At 47.3% G+C, this 27827-nt stretch overlaps 5 protein-coding genes across 12 annotated transcripts in view; 3 read left to right on the top strand and 2 right to left on the bottom strand.

The window, feature by feature from the left end:
* Positions 1-241: 241 nt before the first annotated feature.
* On the top strand, positions 242-5672 carry Mmp19 (matrix metallopeptidase 19). The gene is made up of 9 exons (XM_010644777.2): positions 242-555; positions 841-926; positions 1927-2057; positions 2296-2511; positions 2971-3216; positions 3797-3922; positions 4503-4667; positions 4980-5107; positions 5258-5672. Exons 1-9 carry the CDS (start codon positions 469-471, stop codon positions 5642-5644), a joined length of 1572 nt encoding a protein of 523 aa, XP_010643079.1. The 5' UTR covers positions 242-468; the 3' UTR covers positions 5645-5672.
* Positions 5673-7062: 1390 nt separating this feature from the next.
* Positions 7063-11258, bottom strand: LOC104876601 (transmembrane protein 198). Of its 5 annotated transcripts, none has more exons than XM_010644781.2 (5): positions 10598-11258; positions 9394-9785; positions 8247-8828; positions 7685-7842; positions 7063-7575 (listed from the first exon to the last, which is right to left on the bottom strand). In XM_010644781.2, exons 2-5 carry the CDS (start codon positions 9566-9568, stop codon positions 7438-7440), a joined length of 1053 nt encoding a protein of 350 aa, XP_010643083.1. In that variant the 5' UTR covers positions 9569-9785; positions 10598-11258; the 3' UTR covers positions 7063-7437. The 5 variants fall into 5 exon arrangements, with proteins under 5 accessions (XP_010643083.1, XP_010643082.1, XP_033619560.1 ...); XM_010644780.2 differs by having other exon boundaries at positions 9394-9652; XM_033763669.1 differs by lacking the exon at positions 10598-11258 and adding an exon at positions 9881-10578.
* A 95-nt stretch (positions 11259-11353) lies between these two features.
* Dnajc14 (DnaJ heat shock protein family (Hsp40) member C14) lies at positions 11354-19926 on the top strand. 2 transcript variants are annotated; one of them, XM_010644786.3, is made up of 8 exons: positions 11354-11657; positions 11971-12186; positions 12610-14072; positions 16678-16784; positions 16982-17101; positions 17514-17674; positions 18067-18169; positions 19696-19926. In XM_010644786.3, exons 3-8 carry the CDS (start codon positions 12666-12668, stop codon positions 19904-19906), a joined length of 2109 nt encoding a protein of 702 aa, XP_010643088.1. In that variant the 5' UTR covers positions 11354-11657; positions 11971-12186; positions 12610-12665; the 3' UTR covers positions 19907-19926. The 2 variants fall into 2 exon arrangements, with proteins under 2 accessions (XP_010643088.1, XP_010643087.1); XM_010644785.3 differs by having other exon boundaries at positions 11354-12186.
* A 921-nt stretch (positions 19927-20847) lies between these two features.
* Ormdl2 (ORMDL sphingolipid biosynthesis regulator 2) lies at positions 20848-24064 on the bottom strand. 2 transcript variants are annotated; one of them, XM_010644784.3, is made up of 5 exons: positions 23970-24022; positions 23526-23641; positions 22834-23008; positions 22534-22685; positions 20848-21516 (listed from the first exon to the last, which is right to left on the bottom strand). In XM_010644784.3, exons 3-5 carry the CDS (start codon positions 23005-23007, stop codon positions 21381-21383), a joined length of 462 nt encoding a protein of 153 aa, XP_010643086.1. In that variant the 5' UTR covers position 23008; positions 23526-23641; positions 23970-24022; the 3' UTR covers positions 20848-21380. The 2 variants fall into 2 exon arrangements, with proteins under 2 accessions (XP_010643086.1, XP_010643085.1); XM_010644783.3 differs by lacking the exon at positions 23526-23641 and having other exon boundaries at positions 23970-24064.
* Positions 24065-24315: 251 nt separating this feature from the next.
* Positions 24316-27827, top strand: part of Sarnp (SAP domain containing ribonucleoprotein) — a 61749-nt gene continuing 58237 nt past the window's right edge. For both annotated transcript variants that reach the window (XR_784376.3, XM_010644782.3), the window contains exon 1: positions 24316-24413. Coding sequence is in view for 1 of the 2 variants with exons in the window: in XM_010644782.3 (XP_010643084.1) it covers positions 24378-24413 (36 nt within the window). In the remaining variant the exon portion in view is untranslated. The remainder of the gene's footprint in view (positions 24414-27827) is intronic.

The following is a 27827-nucleotide window of genomic DNA, read 5'->3' as shown; positions in this document are numbered from 1 at the left end:
TCTTTGCTTTCATTAATTTTTTCCTATTGAAGAGCAGGCAGGGAGACTTGAAGGTTAAGCTTAGGTGTTACTGGCCCAGGGTCCCTGGGACACAGAAATGACTAACTCCAGGGGGCAGCCCTGCTCCTGTCCAGAGACTGCTTCGTATCCTGTCAGGAGGCCCACCCTGGAGCAGAAACGTCTTCCTGTCTCCACAGAGGACTCCAAAGGGAAAGCGAGTGTGAGGGGCTCTTCTTGGCTTCTGCTCCCTGGTAGGGCAGGGGTTAATGATAGATTGCAACACATCTTTGGGCTGAGTCACTTCCCACTGCCACCCCTCATTCTCCTCAGTTGAAGTTTTATAAAGAGGGCTGAGAAGTGAAAAGTTCTGTAGGCAAGAGCCCCTTGCCTAGCTCTGCTGTCTCAGGCTCCCAGAAATCTGAGGTCAGAGAGCACAGACAGCCTCTGGAGCTCTTGTCTGCTGGGACCATGTGCTGGCAGCAGCTGTGGCTGGGCTTCCTACTCCCCATGACAGTCTCAGGCCGGGCCCTGGGTCCTGCAGAAGAGTCAGCTGTGGTGAGTCCCCTGGGGAAGGAGCCAGCCAGGGGAGTGACAGGGTAACCACTGCACTGATTCATGGATGCCTGCCTCCTGCTCTGTGAACTGCTTGCCTCTCCCTTCTTTCCTCTGTTCCATGGTCCACCCTGCCACCCTCTGTTCTATCTGGGCCCATTCTCTAAGTTGTCCCTCCTCTATTCTTTTGTATTTGTTCCCATCTCTCCTACTGGGCCTCTTGGGTCAGTTAGAACCTTTGCCTGAGGCTAACTCCCTCTCGCCATGCTTACCTCCTCTCCATCATAGGATTACCTGTTGCAGTATGGGTACCTGCAGAAGCCTCTAGAAGGACCTGATAACTTCAGGCCAGAAGATGTCACAGAGGCTCTGAGGTGAGAGGTCACAAATCACAAGGTCAGAGCTAAAGCTGCACGATCTTCTCTTCTTCCTTTTCTCCCCTCGGGCTCACCTCTGCCTGGCCCCAAAACCACCATGGGGTTCTGTTGGATGGGTGCTAGCAATGTTAGGGTGGTGGCGCATAGGGTGGGACAGGGCCTCAAGATGAGAAGCACAGCCATTAGATCTGCTAGGCCCTACGCCCTCCTTTGGAGGCGCTACCCCTCATCACATCCCAGGTACTAATATTTAGGTATAGTCCAAGTGAAATACAGTTTACATATCAAACTCTGGATTGGGCTGTTGAAGTGATGTTGCCTTTTATGGTAGTCCATAGATAGATGGGATTGCCCCAGACCAGGCTGGGCTGGAGGTGGGTCCAACCAGGAGGAGAGAAGGCCAAGAAGGACAGGTCCTGGTAGAGAACTGGAGAGCAAGGCAGAAAATCTCCAGAGGGAGATGGCCACTTCTCCAGAGCAGAAGTTTAGAAACTGTAGTAGGCGAGGAAGTCTACACTCAAGGATAATTTTACGTGAATGAAAGATAGGACAGCTGGGCATGGTGGTGGCACTCTGGGAGGCTGAAGGAGGAGGACTGTAAATTCCAGCTAAGCCTGGGCAACTCAGTGAGACCCTGTCTCAAAAAAGGGTTGGGAATGTAGTTCAAAGGGAAAGCTCTGGGTTCAGTCCCTAGTACTGAAAGAAAGAAAAGAGAGAGAGAGAGAGAGAAAGCGAGAGAGAGAGAGAGAGAGAGAGAGAGAGAGAGAGAGAGAGATTGAGAGAAAGAGAGACATTGAGAGACTGTTGCCATTTCTACAGAACAGAAGAGAAAGGCCTAACTATGAGGACTAGAGGTTGAAGTGACTCTGTTTAAATTCAGAGATTCCATGCTGTTCTTGGTCGCCTCCTTGAGCATCAGAAGGCCAAAGCACCATCTCCAGTTCTTAGTCATTCCAGACTCACCTGCCCTGGTAGACATAGCCTTCTCTCTTTCCAGAGCTTTTCAGGAAGCATCTGAGCTGCCTGTCTCAGGTCAGCTGGATGATGCCACAAGGGCCCGCATGCGGCAGCCTCGTTGTGGCCTGGAGGACCCTTTCAACCAGAAGACTCTCAGATACCTGTTGCTGGGTGAGGACTGCACCTGGGAAGAGGAGGGCAAGCAGAGGATGTTGTGGCTCTGGAGTGTGGTGGTATCAGGACAGCCTGTACCAGTTCAGTGTTGAATGGATGATCACCTGGTTATTATCTGTCTAGAGAGGTTGTGAGCACCTATATCCAGAGGAGCTCTCTAGGGTTAGGAGAAAGATCTGTGTTTCCACTGCAGAGAAGGTTGTGTTTCAAGTGTACTTTCTGGTCCATTAACCAGGGCGTTGGAGAAAAAAGCACCTGACCTTCCGCATCTTGAACCTGCCCTCCACTCTCCCACCCCACATAGCTCGGGCGGCCCTGCTCCGAGCCTTCAAGTACTGGAGCAGTGTGGCCCCCCTGACCTTCCGGGAGGTGCAAACTGGCTGGGCTGACATCCGCCTCTCCTTCCATGGCCACCAAAGCCCATACTGCTCCAATACCTTTGATGGACCAGGTAGGTGGCAGTTCTCAGCTCTCACCTCCCAGACTTATGAGATTGCTTCCGTTTGAGTCTGCAACTTTGGAATCTTAATATCCAGGCTGCTCTTTATGTCCTCCTGCACCCTAGGCAATCTGACCCCCTTCTAACATTCCCTTGGGGGGAGGGCACTGTTGCCTGCCTACAGCCTTACCAAACCTCCTCTTTGAAGCTGATACCATCTTCCCTGGTTTAAATCCCATCAAGGCACATGTAAAGGCGGGGGCGGGGCACAGAAGAGAGAGTGGATGGGAGAGGTAAAGAGTCTGTGATGAGAAAACAAGATGACATCAAAGGAATCTGAAAGAAGCATCCCAGAGACAGTGCATATAGCTAGGGGCAGTTCAGGATATGGAGTACTTCCAGTTTACATGGGCAGGGTATGCTCCAGCACTCTGGGCTCTGACCTTCCGGTGCACCTTTGTCTTCATGCAGGGAGGGTGCTGGCCCATGCTGACATCCCTGAACTGGGCAGCGTACACTTTGATGAAGATGAACTCTGGACGGAGGGAACCTATCGGGGGGTGAACCTGCGCATCATTGCCGCCCATGAACTGGGCCATGCCCTGGGACTTGGCCACTCCCGATACACCCAGGCGCTCATGGCCCCTGTCTATGCTGGATACCGTCCCTACTTCCAGCTGCACCCAGATGACGTGGCAGGAATCCAGGATCTCTATGGTCAGTCCCTCTCCCCCGGGAGTGTGAGGGTCAGTGTCATCCATGGGGGAAATGGTGTGCCTTCTTTTTCTCCCTCCAGCCCAGTTCCGTAGGCTTCTTCCCTTTCAGGAATGGTTTCCCACCAACTCTGCTATGTCTAATTTTCCTTCCAGGCCTTTCACCCTTCCCTTAGAGTTGGGAAATGCAGATCCCAGGAAGCCTCCTCCATTTCTGGTTGCTTCTCAAAAACTCCAACGTGTCTCTTGCTGATGTCAATATGAAATTACCCACCATCAAGAAAAACTCCCTGGGCGAGGGATTTAGCTTAGTGGTTCCGCTGCTTGCCTTGAAAGTGCAAGGTCCTGAGTTCGATCATCCCTGGTACCAAAAACAACAAGAAAATCTTCCTAAAAGGCCACTTTATTCTTTTTTTTGGTACTGGGAATCGAACTCAGGACCTTACACTTGCAAGGCAGGCAGCAGAACCCCTGAGCTAAATCCCTGACCCCTCCTTTATCCTTTTTATGGGAGCACTAAGCAGAATGGATAGTAGACAGGTGTAATCACTTCTCTCTCACAGCAGCATTATTTCATCTTGCAGGAAAGAAAAACCCAGAGACAAGGAATGAGGAAGAAGAGATGAAGGTGCCCACTGGACCCCCAGTGCCCAGAGAGCCCAGTCCTATGCCAAACCCCTGCAGTGGTGAACTGGATGCCATGATGCTGGGTGAGGCCTCTCCCCTTCAAGCTACAGACAGGCAGTGGGGCCAGGCATTGACCTGAAGGCTTGAATAAATAGGAATGACCCGAAGCCACAGCACGAGCATGGAGGTCAGACCCCAAGCAGAAGCTGGTGACTACAGAAGAAGAATGTAGTATAGACAGGGAGGGTTCAAAGTCGAATGTAAAGGGGAAGAGCAGGCATTTATGAAGGTTGCCACCCTATAAGGGCTATTAGAGCACATACAGAAATGCAGCAAAATGGAATCAGCTAGAAGGCCTATTAAAGAGGGCTATGCACCTGATTGGAAGAACACTTTGGTAAGCCACGTGGAATAAGACGTCCCCAAGTTGGAACAACTGTCTGCAGTGCTTTGGTTTTTACTGAGTAGGCCAGGGCTAAAACGTTCTAACAAACAAGGGAGAAGCTGAACACTGAGTCCTCTTCCTGTACTTTTAATTTTCTTCTTGAATTCAAATTGGATGAAGTGTTGAGGAATCAGCCTATGGGAGGTAGGGCAAGTCATCAGTCTACCTGAGGTACAAGTCTTTGTCCTTTTGACTCATTGACACACCTTTGCTCTCAGGGCCCCATGGGAAGACCTATGCTTTCAAGGGAGACTACGTGTGGACTGTGACAGATTCAGGGCTGGGCCCCTTGTTCTTAGTGTCTGACCTTTGGGAGGGGCTTCCAGGAAAGCTGGATGCTGCTGTCTACTCTCCTCGAACACAGTGGATTCACTTCTTTAAGGGTAAGGGGGCTATAGTGTCTTATCTGAGGGGGGCCTAGTCATAAAGAAGCCACAAAAGGGAGAGTTGAGAAGTTTCTGAAAGGGTGGTACAAGCCTGCAGTCTCAGCACTCAAGAGGCTGAGGCAGGAGGATTGCTGAGAGTTTGAGGCTTAGCCTGGGCTACATAATGAGTTCAAGGCCAGCCTGAACTGATAGTGAGACCCTGTCTCAAAAAACAAAACAAAACAATACAAACAAACAAAAGGGTGGAATTGAGGGACCAAAAGCTACCACCTGAGGATGGAGGTGACTTCTTTTCTTGTACACTCTCAGGAGACAAGGTGTGGCGCTACATTAATTTCAAGATGTCTCCCGGTTTCCCCAAGAAACTGAATAAGGTGGAACCCAACTTGGACGCAGCTCTCTATTGGCCTGTCAACCAAAAAGTGTTCCTCTTTAAGGTATAAAGTTCAAAAGGAGGGCACATCCCTTCTTAAGAGGGGCAGGCTATCTCATGTATCTCTGCAGTTGTAGTGGGCTGAGGGTGGACCTCTAGGGGTCTCTCGATTCTGTCTTCATTGTGCCCCTCTCCACATCCACTCTTTACCCAGGGCTCTGGGTACTGGCAATGGGATGAGCTGGCCCCAACTGACTTCAGCCGCTACCCTAAACCAATCAAGGAGTTGTTTACTGGAGTGCCAAACCAGCCCTCGGCTGCCATGAGCTGGCGAGATGGCCGAGTCTACTTCTTCAAGGGCAAGAAGTACTGGCGCCTCAACCGGCAGCTTCGAGTAGAGAAAGGCTATCCAAGGAACACAGCCCACAGCTGGATGCACTGTCACCCTCACACCCCGAGCACTACCGCATCAGCGGGGGACATCACTCCCTTGGCCACGGATGCCCTCTCCAACACTGACACAGTCTTGGACGTTACTTCTTCAGTGACAGACGCCACCACACTTTCACCACTTGCTCATGTCACCTTTCCAGAGGCCTAAGACCAAATCACATGTCTGTTTATTAGAACTACAGCAGGTTATAAAGCAGATCTCCAGCCTCGAAAAGTTTCGACTCTAGCCGCTACTCTCCTGTGCTCTCTCTCCCGAAAGTTTCTTTCTTTACCCTGATTCAGCCCCCACTCCACCCAGCTTTCCTCATCTTAGATAGCTTTAGGTATCACTTCCAACTGTCATCTCCTCTCTGGAAGACAGCAGTGGAGTGATGTGTCAATCAGGCATTCAGCTGACGGGATGTGGTAGCCAAGAAAGCTGGATGCCTGGGCCTTGTTCCTCCTATATGAAGTGCAAGAAAATAGTATGGCCAGTAAAATGAGCAAGGCTCGGGAATCCTGGAGAATCACATTTGCCTGCTTGGACTCTGGGCGTGAATTGACCTCACTGACCCTGGATTCCCCATTAGCAAAGCAAAGTTAATACCAATCCTGCATGGTTGTTGCAATCATTGAAACACCACGTACATGCAAAGTGTCTGGCATAGAGTCTAGCTCCTTTGTGGTTAATAAAGGCTAATTCTGTGTTTCTAAGAGAGGACGAAACAGCTCTTCCTCTAGCTGTCTGGGTGTACAGCTACTACAGTACTGTCTGATAAGATTACCCTTATCAGATCCGTTAGGGGACAGAAGATTTATTAATATGGCCACCTCTTTGAGGATACAGAAAAGCAAAAAACAAAACAAAACAGCAGCAACAGTAGAGGCAGAATTCCCTGGTTCAGTTTTCAATGCCACTTTATTCATATGGTCCTTTGTTCTTCCTTCCTCCCACCATAGCCCTGCTGCTCAGAGGAGGGATATGTCTTCCTTCATGCTGTCTGGGAAGCCAGGGAACAGACTGTGGGCAGGAGAGTCAGAGGGGGTAGAGTTAGAAGGGGTTAGCAGCTGGAATAAAATTCTGGTTAAGGAGGGAGTTAATTATCACCCACAGTGATAGGTAGAGAAGGCACTTTTCTCCCATGCAGCCCTGAAGACCAGACTCCTTTGGGCAAAAGGGAAAGACTCTGGCATGTAGGCCAATGCTATCTTGATCAAGAAGCCAGCTTTTGGGAAGGTGGGTGTCGAGGCAGGTACTGTGATCTTCCCCAGGTTGAGAGAAGGGGAAGCACCACGGAGGATAGTGCTCCCCACTGAGGTAGGAAAAGGGGGCTCAAACCTATATGGTACAAAGGGAAAGAGCAACCAAAAGCCCAACTGCTCCTTAATGAGGGAATTCTGAAACTCTTTTGTGCTATTCTCCTCATCAAAAGCTATCAAAGAGCTGGGTGTGGTGGTGCACAGCTGTAATCTGTAATCCCAGCACTCAGGAGGCTGAGGCAGGAGGATCGCTGTGAGTTCGAGACCAGCCTGGGCTACATAGCGAATTCCAGGTCAGTCTCGACTACACAGTGAGACCCTGTCTCAAAAAAAAAAAAAAAAAAAAAAGGGAAGCTATCAAATGCCTTAGGAGGCTCCCTGATTTTCTACGGGTCTTATAAAAACAAAGCCTCTTATTTTACCATTGGGAGGCATACTGAGATGGATATTTATTTGGGTAAGAGCCCTCCTTGCTTTGGAGGGAATTAGTCAGTTTCTTAAGGGAGCAGGGGACCTCTATTACTGGACAGAGGTAGTCATACTTCCGTGCCTCTCTCTTCCCCACAAGATTCTTACATTCCTGTCCCTGAAACATATCCCTATAAGGCTGCTCTGGAGCACAGGTCCTATCCCCAAATCCAAGACATGGAGAAGTTTGCATATAGGTGCTGTGGGCCCTCATTAGGGTGGGGCCTGAGAGGCTCAGGTCTGAGTTGAACCAGGGGGTGTGGTGAGGGGTACAGTGGAACCACAGTCAGAATCCAGGTCCAGAATGGTGTTGGAAGCTGTGGCCAGGTTGCTTGGTCCCAGCTGGTGGTCTCGAAGACTCTGGAGATAACTCTGAAGAGGTAAAGGGCAAAAGGATAGCCCTGGGTCACAGCCCCTCTCACCTTGACCATCCCCATATACCCACTGCCACACCACCAGGGTGCCCCATACCCCCACTCACTGGAGCCAGACTGTCAGCAGGGCTCCGGACACTGGGTGGCAGCTGATGCCGATAGCTGCCCTCACACAGTCCCACCCCAGAAGGGGTCCGATGCCACTTGGCCTCTTGTGAATGGATCCGAAGAAGCTGGAGATGCCTTCGCTGGTGGCTCAAGACTACTGCTTTGGAAGGGGTAATTCAGACTCAAGCAGGCCTCTTGAGGTCCTGAATTCTACTCCTAAACACATACTCTACAGAAAGCCATTTGAACTGTGTTGTGTTTTTTTAAGCCTCGACTCACCCTCAGTCTTTAGATTTCTACTTTGTCCTTCGAGGATCTTCCTTTCTGTTCACAGCAGTCCCAAATAACTTACCCCAGCATCCCTGAAAAATTCTCATTTTGAACCAGACCTTTCCTTTGGCTACTTTAATTCTAACTTTCTTTAATGCCCCGTTCCATCTACTTGGATATCCTTCCCATTCTCGTTCCTAAAGTCTAATTTATCCTCTTTCTTTCAAGTTTGGGAAGCAGGGACACAAGTAGGCACAGGTTAGATGTTTCTACACTGCAGCACTAACTCACCATTAGCGTGGTCTCCACGTTCCTCAGACATGAGCTTCCACTGGGCCAGGGCCCCAAGAGCCCCCAAGGCTGGCCAGGTCCCCAGCATGACCCAGCTATACCAGCAGAGAGGAGGCAAAGCTGGAAGTGCCTGCAGGCGTTGGCCCAGCCGACTGCCCAGTGCCAGTCCCTCGAGGAAGTAGTCAGCACAGGCCACTAGCACTGCAGCACCCAGCAAGGCTGTGCCCAGAATTGTGAAGTGACGAGGCCACCGAAGTGTCAGCAGGGCTCCCAGGAGTGCCAGACCCACCAGTCCTCCGGCTGGTACCCAGGCTGAAGGTGGCTGGTAGATGGGCTCAGTGGCCAGCAGGGCCCCAATGCCCAGGGTCAGACCTAGCAGGAGACCAGTCAGGAAAAGCCCAACACTGCGAACCAGCATGGTGACCAAACCGCAGAGGAGTCCAATGCCCAGTGCGATGCCTGCGCTCACCTCCAGGCTCAGCTGTGTCTCCAGCACCCGCTCCTTGTGGCACAACAGGAAGATCACCAGAGCTCCTGACAGCAAGCCCGAGAGAAACATCACTGCCTTGAAGCAGCGGTAGCCTGGGAAGGGAGGCAAGAAGCACTGAGAGGCAGAAAGGGGGTTGTTCAGGGATGATTTGGGAGAACTGGGAAAGGAAAGCTAACCAGAGGAGCAGAAGACAGAAGCGGCACACCAAGGGGACTTCAAGGCAAGAGGAAGAAAAGGATAAGCTTAAGGATGGAGGAGGGGTGTTTAGGATGGAGGAAGGGATGGGAGGGAAAATTAGGAGGCAAGATGGATTTGCTGAGAGTAAATATAGGAAGATCTGGACTTCTGGAGATAAGCTGTAGGAAGAAATCACCATGGGCTGATTGAGCTTGCTGGGGAAAAGTAAAGAATTGTCAAGTCTGGAGGATAAGCGGGAATGCAGTTTTGAGGCAGGAGGCATAGAAAGGCAAATGATAGATCACAGAGCTAGAAGGCACGGGCCATGGGTTGGGTGAGAAGCTGGCAAGGGAGGAATGGGCCATTCTGAAGGTAGGTGTCCCCTCATAGAAGTGGCCCAGGAACAAAGAAGACAGTTGGCATCGTCATTGAGTGCAAGTCTTGGGCAGCTGCCCCCAAGGACCTTGGCCCTGCCCTCACCAAAGCAGCAGTAGATGATTCCAAAGCAGCAGCACAGGGCACACACCAGGGCAGGTGCCAGTTCAGGGTTGTCCTGGGGTTCCAAGGCACAGCTTGGGTCTGGAGGCTCTGGGAGTTGCTGATTAAAGGGTCTGGGATCGGCTGTCATAGTGAGGGGTAGGAAGGCTTTTTCCATGGTCCAAGAGGATGTGGTCACAGAGCGGGAAGTCAGTGTCAGCTCCTCTCACCCATCCATGAATGTCTTGAGGGTGCTGGAAGCCTGCAAGAGGACAAGGGGGAGAACTCACGTGCTCATGAATCTTGAGGATTCTATCTCTGTTTTCTTTTGAAGAATGGCCAATTTTAGTCAGGAGAATGGCGCTGTTGGGGTAACTAAAGAAATCTCCAGGGTTCTGTTGAGGGGAGTGGGATGTTTCTTTATCACCTTCTAAATCGAGGATATTAAGGAAAATTTAAATGAAAAATTCATGTGGTAATGAGCCTTTACCTGCTTTACAGGGTGAAGGGAGGAGTAGGAAGCCCTGAATCTGCGGGAAGAAGGGTGCAAGGGCACTTAGGGTGCTGGAAGCTAAAGCCCCAGAAGCCTATCTGAAAAGAAAGCCCGCCTCCTTTGCAGCACAGACTCACTAGTACTCCACTGGATTGGAAAGGGCAGGGTTAATAGAGAGGGGAGAAGGAGAAGGAAGAAGAGACAGTGAGTCATGCTGGGGTCTCAGGACAGCTGCTGCAACCCCAGGGAGGAGAGGGAAAAAAGAAAAACAGACACCACAAGATTCTAGGACAAGGAATTAAGTAGGGACGGGGGTTTGGAGCCTGCCTTTGGGCTAAGAGTTCTTGGGGGAAGGGGCTTGTTGATGCAGTCCAAATCCCATAGCCCCACAAGGAGAAAGAGGCACACCCTGGTATCCACTTGCTTCTCCCCTCAAGACAATGATGGAACTTTTCCTACTCTTCCCGCAGGGGTGTGAGGGCTACCACTGGGATCTGAATTCAGATCCTGGAAGAGCACCAAGGAAGGGCTGGCGATTGGAGTACTGTGGGAGTGTGGGTGCGATGGATGCTGGCACTTTCCTTCAGCTGTCTTTTGAACACCAAGGTCCTAACAGGCTGAGGAGTGGCTTAGGAAATCCTGTGGCTCCTCAATAGGTCTGGAAGTCTGGGACCCAAAATAAGAGAAGATGGGGAAAGGATATCAACTACTCACCACTCAGCCAGGGCTGAGGAGAGGAGGGGGTGGAAGTGCTTTCCTAGACCCCCAGCTGCATCCCAGCCCAGAGGTCCTAGGTGCCGGGGCGGGTGTCGGGCGTGGGCACCCCCAGGGCCACTCTGTTCGCTGCTCCCTAAACACTCTTACAAGTCGTAGCCCAAAGCCCTAGTGAGCTAAAAGCAACTAGCCTGGGGTGGAGGGCGGAGGAAGGGGACAGGGTGTGTGTATGGAGGGAGGGTGACATCACGGGGCGGGTCCCTCCAACCCTTTCCTCTGTGTGTGGGGGGACATAGTGGCTTACTGCTCTGCTCTAGGACCAGACTCCCAACCATAGCAGGACAGAGTCTTTGGGGACTTAGCAAGAGGTTTGGGGAAACGGCTCTGCATACTTAGGAGAAAACTCCACAACTCAAAGCTCTCAAAATCTCAACTGGGGTCCCAGATCCCCCCTAGCTCCAGTTTGGTTTCTACCACTTCCCAGAGAATTGGAGTATTGTCTTCGGGAGAACGGGGTGGTCGGGTTGGGGGGCGGGCTGGAGAGGGGGGTTCACTGGTCTGGAGGAGCTTGCGAGGGGTTTATGGGTGGAAAAACTTGCGGAGCAAGACGGGGTCTGGATTGAAAAGGGTCACGGACAGAACTGTAAGGCTGGAAAATGTGCACTGGAGGGAACTCAGGGTCTGCGTGGGGGCGGGGCGCGTGTCGACGTCGGCGGAAAATCTTGGTATGCAAATGAGATGCAAAACGGCCGGCATACAGATGAGTGCAGTGTTCTGTTGCACTCGGCTCTAGTTCTAAACCCAGCGGAGCTACGCTCCCAGTCCTCTGGCCTTATTCTGTGACCAGGCCTGGGAACCGCGTCCCGAGGGGGCGGATCCGGGGCGTGGGAACTGCAGTTATAAGCGAAAGCTCTCCAGCTGGGTCAGCCGCGGTGGAAGCGGAAGGCTGCAGGGAGAGGAGGGGCAGCGCTGCAGAGCCAGGGCGGGGGCTAGCCCGGGGCATCCTCTCCTCCGCCCCACCTCCACGGATACAAAGGGTCCTCTGTCCTTGCTACAGCCGGTAGGGAAGGGATCAGGGCGGTGGTTCCTTCCTCTGCGATCCCTGGTCTTGTCTGCGAGGGAAACAGATTATGTGTGGCCCAGTGGCTGTCCTCCATCTTTCATTGTCGGTAAAGCTCAGGCGTAGAGTAGGAGCAACTCTGAGATTCGGACCCCAGCCCGAAGCCACTGCGGCAGAGAGCTGTGGCTTCGATTTCAGCCGCGCCATCTGCGGGCGCAGCCACCCCGCACGCGGAGGGCAGCAGCGGAGGGCCCTTTAAGGGGCTGGGCCGGTGCTCTCGAAGGCCGCCTCCTCTGATTTGATTCCGCCCTAGGTGGACTGGCTTGCGCTGGGGCCAACTACTTTTTCTTCTTCCCGGCTCTTCCCCGCTGACCCCGGAAGTGGAAGTCGGTGCAGGTCGGCGGCCGCGGCGGGGACGGAAGGCGGAAGCAGAGCGTGAGCGGGAGGCGGAGCCGGGGGGCTGCTCTCGTAGCTCCTCCTGGCCCCGAGGCCCAGCTGCTCGAGGGGGAGGAGTTACTGCCGCTCTTCGGTACGTTACTTTCGCCCCTTCTAGCCAGTCGGCGCTCCGAGGGAACCCTAAACTCCGTCCCCAGCTTTTCCTTAGGGCCGCACGGTCCCCACCCTTTTCTGACAGTCTGCGGTTCCCTGCTTTCCGGCTTTTACCTTTTTCCTAAGAGTAACCCGTGGACCACACCCTTTGCATTACCTCTCTTTCCCCGACTGAAGATTATGGCTTCCCGGGGAAAGAAGAAAAACTAAGATTTGGAGAAGGGGCGAGGATCCAAGAAGGGCTGTTACTCTTGTTCTGGCTTATTATTAGGATTAATGAATGCCGCAAAGGGGATTTGGGATAACGAGGGAGGAGAGTATAGTATATATATATCCCCAATTTAAGATTAACTCCCCTTTGGTCCTATTCTTAACTGTTCCCACCATAATACCTTTGTTCCAGGCACCAGAACTTACCATGATGGCTGTGACCTAAAACCCTCAGGAAGCCCCGGGGTCATGGCCCAGAAGCACCCGGGAGAAAGAGGGTTATGTGGAGCCCACCACAGCGGTGGTGCCTCCCTCAGGACTTTGGGACCCTCCGCGGATCCTGAAATACTCGCATTCTCAGGACTCAGGGACTCAGCAGAGACTACTCCTAATGGTACCCGCTGCTTTACAGAACACTCTGGTCCCAAGTACACACAACCCCCAAATCCCGCCCACTGGTCGGATCGAAGCCATGGCTCCCCAAGGGGTCCAGGACCACCTAGGGAAGGAGAGGACCCTGATCATAGTGAGGCATCTTCAGAAGAAGAGTCAGGAGTGGACCAGGAACTCTCTAAGAATGAGGCTGGGTATCATGAGGATGGGAGCCCTTCATTTCTTTCCATTCCATCTGCCTGTAATTGCCAGGGAACCCCTGGTATCCCACAAGGGCCTTACTCTGAGGGAGGAGATGGCTCTTCTAGCAACTTTTGCCACCATTGTACCTCTCCAACCTTGGGGGAAGATGAATTGGAAGAGGAATATGATGATGAAGAACCTCTTAAATTTCCAAGTGAATTTTCACGCGTGTCCAGCGGAAAGAAACCACCATCCCGGAGACAGCGGCACCGCTTTCTGACCAAGGAGGATAATCGGGAGAGTGGACGCCGAGACCCCAGGGTTCCTGGTCGCCATCGGCTGGGCCGGAAACGAAGTCAGACAGATAAGCGCAGAGGCCTGGGGTTGTGGGGAGCAGAAGAACTACGTCAGCTTGGACAGGCAGCCTTCTGGTGGTTGATTGAACTGCTGGTTTTGGTGGGAGAGTACGTGGAAACTTGTGGCCATCTCATCTATGCATGCAGGCAACTGAAAGGCAGCGATCTGGAAGTTTGTCGAGTTTGGCTGGGAGCCTGGGCAGGACGGTTGGGGGGCTGGGCCCAGGTAGTGTTCCAATTTCTAAACCAGGGGTTTTACTGTGGGGCAGGGCTGTTCACCCGTTTTCTTAGGCTAATGGGTGCTTTGCTGCTCCTGGGTCTGGCAATCTTTTTGGGCTGTCTCCAGTTGGGCTGGCAGTTTCTGGTGGGCCTGGGTGACCGGTTAGGCTGGAGGGATAAGGCCGTCTGGCTGTTTTCTTGGCTGGATTCTCCCACCTTGCAGCGTTGCTTCACCTTGCTGAGAGATAGTAGGCCATGGCAGCAGCTGGTAAGAATAGTTCAGCGGGGTTGGCTGGAGTTGCCTTGGTTCAAGCAGAGGACTAATAGCCAAGGGAGTACACCTATAGCTAGTGGGCGGTACTGCCAGCCTGAAGAGGAAGTGGCTCGACTCTTGACCATGGCTGGGGTTCCTGAGGATGAGCTAAACCCTTTCCATGTGCTGGGGGTTGAAGCCACGGCATCAGATACCGAACTAAAGAAGGCCTATAGGCAGCTGGCAGTGATGGTGAGTACACTTCCTCTCAAGTTTCCTGTTCCTCTCTGTTCCCTGTTTTATTTTCTACTCCAGTTTTAGGGAGCGTGGAGTACAAGGAAGGCAGAATAGGAAAGTCAACTAGAAGCTGAAGGGTAACATTTGTAGTAAAGTCATAAAGACTTTTCTCTCTACAGTGGGATCTGACTTTCCTTCCATCTTAAATCTTTTGTTATAAGATTTAAAAAAACAACTTTATTTTTTGGAACCTGATACAGCAGACAGTGTTGAACTCACCCCGGAATAGATAAAGTCCCTTTAATGTTGTGTTGGGGAAGAGGCCTATTCAGAAGGTATTTCAGTTGCTCTCCCCTGAACAAAGAAAAGAGATTTTTAAACATGGTGAAACCCAGTTATCTCCTTCAGAAAGGCAAGCGTGGACCTAGTATGGGAAAGATCAGGGAGTGCATGTGAATGATTGATTATACCAGGATCAGGTAGAAGAAAACAGGCCATCTAAGGTCAGCAGCTCAGAATAGAAGACAGAAGAAAAATGGGGCATAAATCATAAGGAGATTTATTTATGCCTGTGTATGTCATACATGAAAATATGGTTGCTTTTATTGATAAGGGCGTGTGCAGGTGGGAATCACCATGTACCATTCCTTGAAGGCTGTAAGGAAATGCCTGTAGTTTAATGCAAATATTGAAATTAATATTAGTAGATTTTAAGATGCCATTTTTAGATACATGATTGTTATTGCTATTTCTGTACAACTATATTATGAATATAAGTAATGTATATAGATTGCATTGGAAGCCTTTTATTGAGTGTATAAAGCTGGATTGTTTAAAAAAAAAAATCACAGTGTACAAATTACCTCAATGGCTGTATGACCCCAAAGAGAAATGGGCAACCAAGGTTTCCCTTAGCCATTAAAGGTACAGTAAGGGCCCAGGATTTAGCTCAGTGGTTCCGCTGCCTGCCTTGCAAGAACAAGGTTCTGAATTCGATCCCTGGTACACACCCCCAAAAAAAGTACAATAAACTTCCAGCCCTGTATCTTGCCAAAGAACTGATTTAATTTGGTGGAAAATACATGCTCCTTAGTGGAGAACTGGGATATTCTTAGAGTAGGTAACAAGTACTTACCCTCAAATTGTTACTAATATTAGCGCTCTTTTCTCACCTTCACCTGTTTTAACAGATATCTTGGAGAATTGTGAGACAAATTTTCATTATTCAACTTAGTTAAAAAGTTTCTACTTGGAATAGATATGTAGTTAAGGTCCCCCATCTTTAACATACCTGCCCCTCTATTCTAAAGTTCTCTCTTTTTCTGGGCCAGAGTGTCTGGTACTTTCTTTTATAGAGCTTCTTGCTGACTTTACTAGAGCTCACTGTGAACATATCTAAAAGGCTGGTATTCATATATTAGCTTTTTTTTTCCCTTTTGGGACTGGGGGTGTTGAACTCAAGGCCTCACACTGAGCTAAATCCCCAGCATTTTACTTTTTTGCTTGTTTTGAGACAGGGTCTTAGTTCAGGCTGGCTTTGAATTACTTATCCCAGGCTGGCCTTGAAACCATTCTGATCCTTCTGCCTGTTTCTTGAGTGCTGGGATCACAGGCCTGCATCACCATGCCTGGCTTTTTATTTTTCAGACAAGGTCTTGCTAAATTGTTGAGTTGCCTGGGCTGAGGTCAAACTTGTGATCCTCCTGGCTCAGCCTCCCAGAGTGCTAGGATTATAGGCCTGCACCCTGTGCCTGGTTTATATTAGCTCGATAACGTAGGAAAGTTTTATTTATTTATTTATTTTTTTGGTTTTTTTGAGACAGGAATCAATATGTAGTTCAGGGTGGTCTTGAACTCACTATGTAGCCCAGGCTGGCCTCAAAACCACTGTGATCCTCCTGTCTCGGCATCCTGAGTGCTGGGATAATAGGCATGTGCCGCCACACCTGGCAGAGAATATAAGAAGTTTAACAGCATTCTTTGTATTTGGCCTTAGGAAGGAGACTCACTTATCTCCATTTTTGGGGCGTGGGGATGGGAACAATGAGGAAACTGTAAAAAGGTTAACTGTCACAGAGAAAAGGCTGAAAATTATAAGCCTCTGAAATCACAACATGCTATTTCATTTCTGGGACTGAAAGGAAGACTTATAGGAAGTTTTGGATATGAAAATTTTCTAGCTGGAAAATGATGAATTTGAACATGGACGTTTGGAACTCATTTTATAATTGGTAATAAAGCTAAAATGAGAGGGCTTAGTATTTGCATGCCAGTTAGGGTGTCCAACCATCCCTGTTCACCGGGGGATGTTTCTTGACAGGTGGGACTTGCAGTGTGAATTGGGACAATCCCACTAACTGGAATGGTAGATCACTCTAGTGCCAGATCCTGTCCTGTATACCTCGTACATACCCCTATTTAATTATCCCAAAAAAATCTATTGTCGGTAAAATATTCAGTCATAGAGCTAAGTGAAAGCTCAAGCTTGAACCCAGATCTGTCTGCAGAACCAGAGTAATCATTAAGCTATATTGATTCTCTAAAATGGTGAAAGAGAACCCTTTGATCTGGGAATAGACCCATTTGTGATTTATGATGAAATCTTTCTTTGTCTTGGTAGGTTCATCCTGATAAAAATCATCATCCCCGGGCTGAAGAGGCCTTCAAGGTTTTAAGGGCAGCTTGGGACATTGTCAGCAACCCTGAAAGGCGGAAAGAATATGAGATGTAAGTTAGATAAATTATCGGGAGAGGTAAATGAAAAATCCTCAATAGGAGAGGCCCTTGAACTTATGGATAGAAACTGAGGCAGAGAGGACTGACACTGTCTGTCTTTATAGCTAGCCAGGAGCCTCAAGAGGTGAATAGAGCTGTCTCTTTGGCCCGCCCTCAATACCATCTGATTGACAAAGCTTTTCTTTTAGGAAACAAATGGCAGAGAATGAGCTGAGCCGGTCAGTGAATGAGTTTCTGTCCAAGCTGCAAGATGACCTCAAGGAAGCAATGAATACTATGATGTGTAGTCGATGCCAAGGAAAGCATAGGTATGAAATGCGACAAGGGTAGGAACTGGGGTTCAGAGTTTAGGTAATCCACGTCATTCCTTTATTGGTAATTATGAGACACTGTGAGGAAAAGACCCTGAGGTTTCTACTTTTGCCCTACTATCAAGAAATTGAAAGGGCCCTTAGCTCAGTGGTACCAGTGCCTGCCTGGCAAGCACAGGTCCTGAATTTGATCCCCGGTTCCTCAAAAAAAAAAGAAAGAAAGAAAGAAATTGAAGATTCAAATTAGCAGTAAGAAAAAAAAAAGTTGAAGGCAGGTTATATATAAGCATATGTAACAACAATGGAAATTGTTTTAAGTATTTTGGCAATATTTCACAGTAATGATGAAACCACTAGCAATGACCTAAGTAGACAAAGTATTAAGGAACTACCCTTTGGTGGGTTGCAGGAGGTTTGAAATGGACCGGGAACCTAAGAATGCCAGATACTGTGCTGAGTGTAATAGGCTGCATCCTGCTGAGGAAGGAGACTTTTGGGCAGAGTCAAGCATGTTGGGGCTCAAGATCACCTACTTTGCACTGATGGATGGAAAGGTCTATGACATCACAGGTAAACTTTTTTATTTTTTGTTTTGTTTTGTTTTTTGAGACAGGGTCTTGCTATATAGCTCAGGCTGGCCTTGAGCTCATTATGTAGTACAGGCTGGTCTTGAATTTGCAGAAGTCCTTGTGCCTCAGGCTCCTCCTGAGTGCTGGGATTACAAGTGTGCACCACCTCGCTGGCTCACAGATATACTTCTGATCTGAAGAAATATGGGATAAGCTTTTTGAAAGGCAGGATGTAGTTCAGGCTGGCCTTGAGCTCATTATGTAGCCTTGGCTGGCCTCAAACTTGCAGTGATCCTCCTGCCTCAGCCTCTCAAGTGCTGAGATTACAGGTGTGAACCACCACAACTTGCTCGAAGCTATGATATTTTGACTAATTATCTTTCCTTTTTGCAGAGTGGGCAGGATGCCAACGTGTGGGAATTTCCCCAGATACCCACAGAGTTCCCTATCACATCTCATTTGGCTCTCGGATTCCAGGCACCAGTGGTCGGCAGAGGTAGGTGGTATTTCTCTTAATCATCCTTGCACTATTCCAGTTTTGATTGTGGTTTCAGATGGCCTGCTGTTAAGGACACATACAGTATTCCCTGAAAATGTCGTCTAATCAGAAAATAAGTCCTAGTATGATTTTTAAGGATGCTTGTACTGGGTATGGTGGTGCAGACCTGTAATCCTAGCATTCAGGAAGCTGAGGCAGGAGGATTGCTGTGAGTTCAAGATCAGCCTAAACTACTTGGCAAGACCCTGACAAAAAAAAAAAAAAAAAAAAAAAAAAAAGCATGTTCGTGATACATATCTTACCCCCAAAATAAGCCTGTTAAGATTGTTAGCCAGATGGATGCATTTAGTATATCTGTTACAACACATGGCAGATGTATTGCGTGATAAAATGATATTAATATATAGTTAAATATTATATTGACAATACTTAATATAAATTATAATTATTTGTAAATACCCCAGCTGGCACTTCCGGGTAAGTGAGAGGTAAACTATGTAGAGTTTTTTTTTTTTTTCCTTTGAGACATGGTTTCATTGTGTAGCCCAAGCTGGCCTCAAACTTACAGCAATCCTCCTGCTTGTCTCCCACGTGCTAGGATTACAGATGTGTGCTATTCCTGTCTGTAAACAGATTGAGACTTAACAAATAAAGTACAGACACAAGGCACAGTGTGTACACTTGACAACGAATGGGTGTGGTTGTGTCTAATATGAATCTTTTTTTTTGGTACTGGGGATTGAACTCAGGACCTCGTACTTGCGAGGCAGGCACGGTGCCACAGAGCTAAATTCCCAGCTCTAATATGAATGTTTATAATTCAGTGCCATGAGTTGTAACGATGCCCTATGAGCAGGCTACATGGACAAGAAGTACTCATTTAAGAAGAGTTTTATTGCTGGACATGAGATATTGATGCCAGTGGTTCTACAGGAAATGGAGTTGTAAGAAATTCAGGCTGGAATTAGGAGTTTAGAGTTATGATGATGTTCTAGAAGATGACATGACTGCATTTTTAATAAATGTAGATTTATGAATAAATGTAGATTGTTTTACATGATAAAATGAAACATACCCTAAAAATAAGTCTTACTGGATCTTTTGGAGCAAAAACTAATATAAGACCTGTCTTATTTTCCGTGAAATACATTAAGTGCATCACTTTTAAAGAAGTCTGAAAATTCACTATTATCTTTAACAAAGGCAGCTAAATGACTTTTTTTTTTTTTTTTTGGTACTGGGGATCGAACTCAGGACCTTGCGCTTGTGAGGCAGGCAGTGGCACCACTGAGCTAAATTCCTGGCCCAGCATCTGTATGACTTTTTTGTTTGTTTGTTTTTCCGAGACAAGGTCTCACTGTGTAGTTGAGACTGCCCTGGAACTCACTGTGTAGCCCAAGCTGGTCTTGAACTCACAGCGATCCTCCTGCCTCAGCCTCCCAAGTGCTGAGATTACAGGCATGTGCCACCATGCCTGGCTTCTATGACTTTTTAACACCTCTTGTCTTATTATTTTTTCTTAGAGCCCCCTCAGATGCCCCTCGTGCTGATCTTCAGGATTTCTTGAGCCGAATCTTTCAAGTACCCCCAGGCCAGATGTCTAATGGGAAGTTCTTTGCAGCTCCTCAGCCTGGCTCTGGCGCCACTTCAGCCTCCAAGCCCAACAGCACAGTACCCAAGGGAGAAGCCAAACCGAAGAGGCGGAAGAAAGTGAGGAGGCCCTTCCAACGTTGACTCCCCTTCTCTACTTTCCTCAAATCAATGTCAGGGAGTCAAAAGGGCTGTGTACAGCACAGAATGGAGTTTGATTTGTTTATTTTTAAAGATTTTAAAAAGGGAAAATTTTAAGCTTAAATTGTTCATGAGTACTTTAGGAAGCCCCTAAACCACCGTCCCTCTTCCCCAGCACCCAGGAACTGAATCTTGTCTTCTGACAATACCAAAGAAATAGGGATGACTAGAGCAAAGAACCTAGGGCCTGGACCTGGGCTGGACAATATATCCCTTTGAGGGGTGGGAAGTATTTCTCTGGGGTTGGTATGCCTTTGTCTTGTCATTTGCCTTTAGAGCAGATGATCCCTCACCCTTTTAAACTATGAGTCTTATTTCTTGGTCCATTTTAGGGGGAGTCTCCATTACCCTGATAAACTAGTTAAAAGACAGAACAAGGAAGCATGTAGCCTGAATTTTGGAGATACAATAGAGTTCAGAAAGTGGAAACTCTGAAATTTTCCTTTCACTTTGTGGGCAAACCACCCAACTGCAGGCTTACTGTTGCAAGAATGGCCAAAATTAATAATTTTTAAAAAGCAGACTCATGCCCTCTGCCCTTGGGTAAGGAAGAATAACAAGGGAGTTCTCACAAGCCCCCTTGTTATCCAAGGGTTTGTATTTTTTTAAGTTTGTTCATATTTGTATGTACATATCTATTTAAAGCCAGGGGATTATCTTTCTATAAATATATAACTGGCAACCTGCATTTTCCCTGTCTTTTTTGCCCATATAGCCTGGACCCTTGTTCTCACTTGATAATCCTTCCCTACTATTACCTGAAAATGAAGGCATCTACTGCTGAACCAAAGGATAAAAAATTGCTTTAAGTTTTGAATAGTAAGCTAGTATTCCATCTTTCTTCCCCAGCATTATGAGGACATATCTCTACTTTTCCCCCAGCATTAGGGATTGGATCCAGAGCCTTTATACTGATACATATCTGTAGCCATTTTCAATTTTGAGACGGTCTCACTGAGGATGCCCTGAATTTGCAATCCCACTGCCTCATCCTCCTAGAGTGCTGGGATTATAGGTGTACACCACCTTATCTGGCTTCTCTAACCTTTTTGCTGATCAAATTGCAGCCATAGCTGAAAAAAATTATCTTTATTATAAGAAAAATGCACAGCAAAACAGAGCAGGAAAGTGGTAGAGGTGGAAAATGTAATCACCAAACTGCCCAAATATGGCTTCCTGTTATAGAGTGTTTTGGCTTTTAACCTCATTTGCCTTTTCTGACTAAAAAAATCTTCCCCTTAGCAGGGCTAGACCCAAGGGTCCCAGTTTCCAACCTCTTCTCTTCCTGAGTTTGGGAAAAGTTGTATAGTTCTCTAGCTTTCAAGAAACAGAAGATAGTTTGGAGAAGGGAAAGATGTTTTGGTCATTTGTTCCAGTGCCTTCTCCATGCCTATGGAGTTGTCCTCAGCCCTATCCCTCAGTATTTGTTGATGCCAAACAGACGAACCCCATGGAATTGGGGTAACTTGGGCAGCAGTACACTAAACAGTGAGGCAGTGTTGACGAAGAAGTGGGCAGCATCATACTTGGTGTAGAAGCTGGCCAGGAGGTAGCTGGGAGAGAAAAAAATAGGACGAGTGAGATTGGCCTTTCCTACACACATTTGTGCCTTTCCAGTGACCTTCGCTTCTATTTTATTTTGCTTTTGTTTTTGTGGTACTGGGGATCAAACTCCAGACCTTGCGCTTGTGAGGCAGGTGATGGCACCACTGAGCTAAATCCCTGGCCCTCTTCTATTTTAAATGATCAGTTTTATTGCATGTAGTTCTTGGATACCTGAGAATATTCCAGCTATATCATCAGCATTTACTTTGGGGTTAAGATAATTAGCACCTTAACTGAAGATTATAAATCAGTCTGTATTTAATTATTAATGACAAATGACAGCTAAAGCTGTTAGAGTCCTCTTTGCTTCCACTCGGGACTTTATGCTTCTGAGTCAGGTGGTGGAACCACTGACTGAGCTAAATCCCTGGCCCTGCATTTTTTTTTTGGGGGGGGTACTGGGGATCAAACTCAGGACCTTGCGCTTATGAGGCAGGTGGCGGAACCACTGAGCTAAAACCCCAGCCCTACTCACTTCTTTTTTTTCCGGTATGGGGATTGAACTCGGGTCCTTGTGCTTGTGAGGCAGGCGGCAGAACTAAATCCCCGGCCCCCTACTCACTTCTTTTGGAAGTGTAAAGTCACTTGGATCTAGTTGCTTTATCTTTTCGCAGCCGCTTCTCCATTCCTCTATCACCAAGGATACAGCAAAGAGCGTTTGATTACCACCTTCTACTTTTCACTGCTTTCTACAGGGTCAGAACTAGTATACTATAGTATCTTCAAAGGAACTTAGTTGAGTACTGCTTTTGTTTTTCTTTCATTTTTTGAGACAGGGTCTCACTTTGCAGTTCAGGCTGGCCTTGAACTCCAGGTGATCCCCCTGCTTCAGACTTCCAAGTCCTGGGATTACAGGTGTGTTCTACCATGCCCAGTTGCTTTTTCAAAGCTTTGCTATGCGCTTTTCTACCTGGTTCTTGGCGCTGCTGCTAACCCAGCATCTCCCCTACCCACCACGGACTCACAGTATAATAGGAGAGATGCTGAGGAACTTTCGGGAAGAGGTAAACTGGAGCCCGTAGTCCATCTGTTCCCAATGTGTTAGTAGCCGAGCTTTTCCTTGGTCAGGGGTTTCAAAGGGTGTCCCTTTCACTGTGTGTAGGAAGACATACATTGCCTGAGAAGAGGGAAAGGGACAGTGTCAGGGGCAGAGAGTAGTCTTTCAGCTCAAGAATTATACTAAATCTCCAATCAATTGATGATTTTATTTTGTTTTTGGTTGGGAAAAGCTTGAGGTAGACACAAGGGTGTGTATTAGTACTTACCAAATTGTGGATGACATTGGTCAGGGTCCAGACAACAGGAATGCTGAGGAAGGGAATGCTGAGGAGAACCATGTGCAGCAGTCCTACCAAGATGATATAGGCCAGCCAGATGCCCCGACTATTCATCACTCGTGTGTTGGGGTTTACTTCACTGTGTGCCACCCCCACATTCATCCTACCACAATGAGGGGATAAGGCAGGATCCAACTTAATTTCTTCTCAACCCGTTTCAGTGTTTACCCTAGTTATCTCCCTGAAGAGCCCAAATCCTCTGAACTCCAGCAGGAATGAAAGAACTTCTCTGTCGTGCAGAAAGGAAACATTGATGACTTTGGAAAAAATTTAAAAGATGCTGGGCATGGTGGCACATGCCAATAGTTCCAACACTTAGGAGGCTGAGGCAGGAGGATCACCGCAAGTTCAAGGCTAGCCTGAACTATGTAAATATGAGTCCCTGTCTCAAAAAACCCAAACAAGTTTAAAACACATTAAGAACCTACTTTTGGGGTCATTTTTACTCAGATTCTTATATGTTAACTAACATGAAGGAAAAAGCCTAGGCTTGGGACACCACTTTAAGGAAAAGAGTAAACAGTATTTCATTTAACTTTCGTGAAGAGGTCAAGAAGGATTCGAATAGTTACAGAACAGTGGTGGTCCAGACCAATCAGAAGGGATGAGAGTGAACCTACCTGTAGTCCCCACCCTTTTCTTTGAGGCTTGTCTGCCCTAGCTCTCACCCGCTTGGCATGTCAGCAGTCAACAACCCCATTCCTTGTGGGGCGCTGCAAGAACTTGCCCACGGTTTCTGAATTGAACAAGAAAGTCACCCAAACTCAGTGCTTGAAGAAATAGAGCTCTATCCCTGCTTGGGGCGTGTGTGTGGGGGACTGGTGTCTGAACTTATCTCTTTAAAATCGTACTCGCTCTAAAGCAGATGACGCCCGCCTTGAAATTCCCAAAACCTTGGTATTAATTCCCCCGGTGCCCCTCCCAGCTTTCCTCTTTCTCTTCAGTTCCTCTCAGGCTCCCTTCAGCACTCTTCTCAGTATTTGATTCGCCGCCTTCTCGCTGCCCTTTACGCCTCCCACCATTTACCTCCAGTAGCCCTTTCCGATTGAATCGTCAGCCCCTACCTGCCAGTCTCAAGAGCGGGTGCAGCTTGGGGTGAGGCGCTTCCTCCTACACCTGTGGTCTCCAGGAAGTATCCGCCCCCTGGTCTGTGCGCCGTTTTTATTGGAGAAGCCGGTTCATCACTGCTATCGCTTATTGGGTGGTGTTCTGCAGTAAGTGGGTACAATTGGTCACTCTTTCTGTCATTTGGAACATGCAGAGCCCGCCTTTCTCTTGGTCCCACCTCCTGGGAGAGCTGGGAAAAGTCGCTCGAGCGTGGGATTGACGCCCCTTTGACGAATGAGGAGAGCCGATGATTTGGGGTGGGAGTAAGACTAGCAACGATTGGTCAGACCTGGGTCTACGCCTAGGCGGGAGCTTTTGGGGGCGGAGGAAGCGGGTTGGGGCCGGCGGAGTGGCAGGGTAACAAGATGGCGGCGGAGACGGTGGAGCTTCATAAATTGAAGGTACTCTCAGGCGGGGGAAGGACTGAGGTGGGCTTCTTTGGGGACTGAATTGCAGAGGTGGCTTGCCCCTTTTTTCCTGCGTGTTCTTCTTGCAGTCTTTTCCACTTCGTTTCCCGACTTCCGCCGTAGTTCTTTTGTGCCTGCTTTCCTTACTTTTCCATGTCGTCTTACTTTTTTTTTTCCTGTCTTTTCCCGTTATTTCGGGTCGCCTCACCAATGTGTTGTCCATCACCCTTTACCAACCGGCTGTACAAGCGCCTTCTACCTGTTCTCGTTTCTTGTCAGCTGCGTTACGTCAGTGGTCCCTCCTCCGTGCTCCTGCCGGACTCAGAAGCTTTCTTCCCAAGATTGATGCTTTCTTGTCTGTTGTCCAAAGCTGAGATTCCCTTATTAGCAGATGATAGCATTTTTGCCTGTTTATATCTGAATACGTCCCAAACAGGATCCAGAAAATGTTTTCATTCCCTTATTCTAGGTAGGGTTACGCCCCCTGGGCGAATTTTGAAGCTTCCAGGAGAGGCCTCAGAAAAAGAGAGGCCTCTTCATAGAAGTCGGGAGTTGAGGCAACCTTAAGATTTTTTTATTTTTATTTTTTGAGACAGGGTCTCTCTTTGGCCCTGAACTCGCTATTTAGCCCAGACTAGCCTCAAACTCACGGCTATCCTCCTGCCTTTGCCTCCCTGATGGTAGGATTACAGGTGTGCGCCACTATGCTCCGCAAGAATTTGTAAAAATAGGTTTTCAGCCCGTCTTCCTCTCAGGCCTCCCCTAACCTCCAGAGAAAGAGAAATCATAGCTGTAGTATTTGGGAAAAACGATTTCAAGGTTAGGATTATCTGCCCTGCTTGATACCACGTGTAGACCCTGCATCTCTTGGTGTCACCACTGGGTGACACTCTGAATTACAGGAGTTACCTGTTTTAAGTTTTTCCTTTTGGGAATCTTGGTAGCTTTCTTAGGTTTAGATTATTATTCTGCTGGAAGGAGAATAGTTTAGGAAAAAGTAAGAAACTATCTTGTTTTGTTTTGTTTTTTGAGACAGGGTCTCACTATGTAGTTGAGACTGACCTGGAACTAACTGTGCAGCCCAGGCTGGTTTTGAACTCACAGTGATCCTCCTGCCTCAGCCTCCCAAGTGCTGGGATTACAGGCGTGCACCACCATGCCCGGCCTAAGAGACTATCTTGATTAGTTGTCTGAGGTTTCACAAGTCCTCCCATTGGATGTTTTGGTTATGTTATCCTGGGAACCTTGGACAAACCAAGTTGATTTAGATGAAATTGAAAACTGATCTTTTAAGCGTTAATGCCTGATGAGCTTTAACAACAGCAAGAACAACAACAAAAGATAGGTAGAATAATCGTAAGTTCAATCACTAGAGGACAGTAATTTTCTGTGAAAGCTGATATATTTAACTGGTAGGTTCTATACTGTGCTAGTGGGTTTTCAGTTTTTGTAATCTAGAATTACTATTAACTTTTAGTGTATGTGCTGCTGAAGCGAGCACATAGTTACTATTAACTTGTTGGTACTAGACTGTAGATTACAGGATGATTTAATATTTACTGTAACAAGAACTGAGCAACCATTTCATATATAGGTACAATTTACGTACTTTTGTACTGCTGTGTATAAAACACACAGAAAAGGAGTTTTTAGGTGAATGAGATAAAAAATTTAATAAAGGATTAATATTTTCTTTCTGTTTGTTCCATATTTGAAATTTTGGAATAAGTCACTAGCTGCTCTATGACTTGCATTTATGGATTTTTTGTATTGGTTTGTGGACTTTCTCTATTAAGTCAGTATTTTTCAGGTCTATATTAAATTTGCATTTGATTGGATAAGTCACTTTTACATAACATCCTCTGACCTGATTTCAGGTGTTACAAAAACATGAGGCATTCCTGAGGGCCTAAACAGGACTCACTCTTTAATCACATTTGCTTGTCTTTGCTTTTTCTCTAGAGCATTTAACCTTTTGGAGGTCACAGATGTCTTTGAGACTCTGATGAAAGGTATGGACCCTCTCCCCAGAAAAACGCATGTATACATACTTTGCATGCAATTTGAGGGGATTTATAAAACTACCTTGTAGCCCTGAGGAGTCCATGGACCTCTGCTTAAGAACCTATGCCTTAAATTCTGGCTTCTAGTCATTTAATGTTTGGATATAGTGGTAATCTTGATGGAGTGATCCTGACTTTTGGTTTGATTTCGGGTTTTATTGTCTTTAATTTTTTTTTTTTTTTTGAACTAAGGATTGAGCCCAGGGCCTCACACATACTAGGCAAGTGCTCTGCCCCTGCGCTACATCCCCCAGCTCTTTTTATTTTTTATTTTGAGAAAGGGTCCAAGTTGCCCAGGGTGACCTTGAATTTGTAATCCTCCTACCTCAGTCTCCCAAAGCACATTCCACTGTACCTTTAAAATCTATTTTTATAAAGGGAATTTGGGGCTTTAGCATAGGCACTTTTTGTTTGTTTGTTTGTTTTTTAGTTTTTTGAGACAGGTTCTCACTATGTGGTTGAGTCTGACCTGGAACTCACTATGTAGCCCAGGCTGGTCTCAAACTCACAGTGATCCTCCTGCGTCAGCCTCCTGAGTGCTGGGATTACAGGTGTGCGCCACCACGCCGGGCCAGCATAGCACTTTTGAGGAAAGAAACAAGCCTTGAAGTAGGAAGGAAAGATATCTATTTGAATTGCTGTATAAGGTCATATCAGCTGCAAATTTCTGAAGATTTTGTGGCAATGCAGTCATTCTAATATAGTTAGAAGAGACTAAACTAGTTGAAATGCCTTGAACTCTAACAGTATTAGATTTCCAGCTAAACAATGAGAAAAGGAATTGCTGTTAAGGAGAGAACCAGAAAAGTATAGTATTATCAGAGTATTGAGAACGCTGAGACATTTATATCTATAAAATATTAAGTGTAAAGCCAGGCGTGGTGGTCCATGGCTGTTATCCCAGCACTGAGGCTGGAGAATTGCTATGAGTTGGAGACCAGCCTGGGCTACATAGTGAGGTCAGTCTCAACTACATAGTGAGACCTTGTCTTAAAAAACAAAAAAACAAAACAAAACAAAAAAATTAAATGTATATACATTAGTGTTGAAGACAGTTTGGAAAATAGGTTAACTGACTCTAAAAGTAAATTGGAGTGATACTGAAAAAGGCCTTCAAAATCATACAAAATGTTCTGGTTCTCATATAGTCTATAAGTAGTTTGGTCCTGGGTACTGAAAAAAGAAAAGAAAAAAAAAACAAAAAACGAAAAAACCCCAAGAATACAGCATACTAAAAGGGAAAAAGGTGGAGTGTATAAGTAGGGCCAATTGGAAATTTGAGAGGAGGAGCCTGATGAGTTTGTGTTCTACCTTTTTTTTTTTTTTTTTTTTTTTTTTTTTTTTT

This window comes from Fukomys damarensis, unplaced genomic scaffold (genome assembly GCF_012274545.1).
Source record: "Fukomys damarensis isolate Sample0158 unplaced genomic scaffold, DMR_v1.0_HiC HiC_scaffold_15, whole genome shotgun sequence".
NCBI classification, from domain to species: Eukaryota; Metazoa; Chordata; class Mammalia; order Rodentia; family Bathyergidae; genus Fukomys; species Fukomys damarensis.
The sequence above is the reverse complement of the archived record's forward strand: the minus strand, read 5'-3'. Positions and strand labels throughout refer to the sequence as shown.

Bases quoted from the DNA above. Each gene is read 5' to 3' on its own strand.
- Mmp19 (XM_010644777.2), top strand. From the start codon at position 469: ATGTGCTGGCAGCAGCTGTGGCTGGGCTTCCTACTCCCCATGACAGTC. The intron at 2,058-2,295 runs GTGAGGACTGCA...TCCATTAACCAG, and splicing joins TCTCAGATACCTGTTGCTGG to GGCGTTGGAGAAAAAAGCAC. The intron at 4,668-4,979 runs GTAAGGGGGCTA...GTACACTCTCAG, and splicing joins GTGGATTCACTTCTTTAAGG to GAGACAAGGTGTGGCGCTAC.
- Ormdl2 (XM_010644783.3), bottom strand. From the start codon at position 23,007: ATGAATGTGGGGGTGGCACACAGTGAAGTAAACCCCAACACACGAGTG. The intron at 22,686-22,833 runs GTAAGTACTAAT...CCCTCTTCTCAG, and splicing joins CCAATGTCATCCACAATTTG to GCAATGTATGTCTTCCTACA. The intron at 21,517-22,533 runs GTGAGTCCGTGG...TTTCTCTCCCAG, and splicing joins AGCATCTCTCCTATTATACT to CTACCTCCTGGCCAGCTTCT.
- Dnajc14 (XM_010644786.3), top strand. From the start codon at position 12,666: ATGGCCCAGAAGCACCCGGGAGAAAGAGGGTTATGTGGAGCCCACCAC. The intron at 14,073-16,677 runs GTGAGTACACTT...TTGTCTTGGTAG, and splicing joins ATAGGCAGCTGGCAGTGATG to GTTCATCCTGATAAAAATCA. The intron at 17,102-17,513 runs GTATGAAATGCG...GGTGGGTTGCAG, and splicing joins CGATGCCAAGGAAAGCATAG to GAGGTTTGAAATGGACCGGG.
- LOC104876601 (XM_033763668.1), bottom strand. From the start codon at position 9,196: ATGCCTCCTGCCTCAAAACTGCATTCCCGCTTATCCTCCAGACTTGAC. The intron at 8,619-8,715 runs GTGAGCGCAGGC...GTCTCCTGCTAG, and splicing joins AGACACAGCTGAGCCTGGAG to GTCTGACCCTGGGCATTGGG. The intron at 7,843-8,246 runs GTGAGTTAGTGC...CTTCCAAAGCAG, and splicing joins ACGTGGAGACCACGCTAATG to TAGTCTTGAGCCACCAGCGA.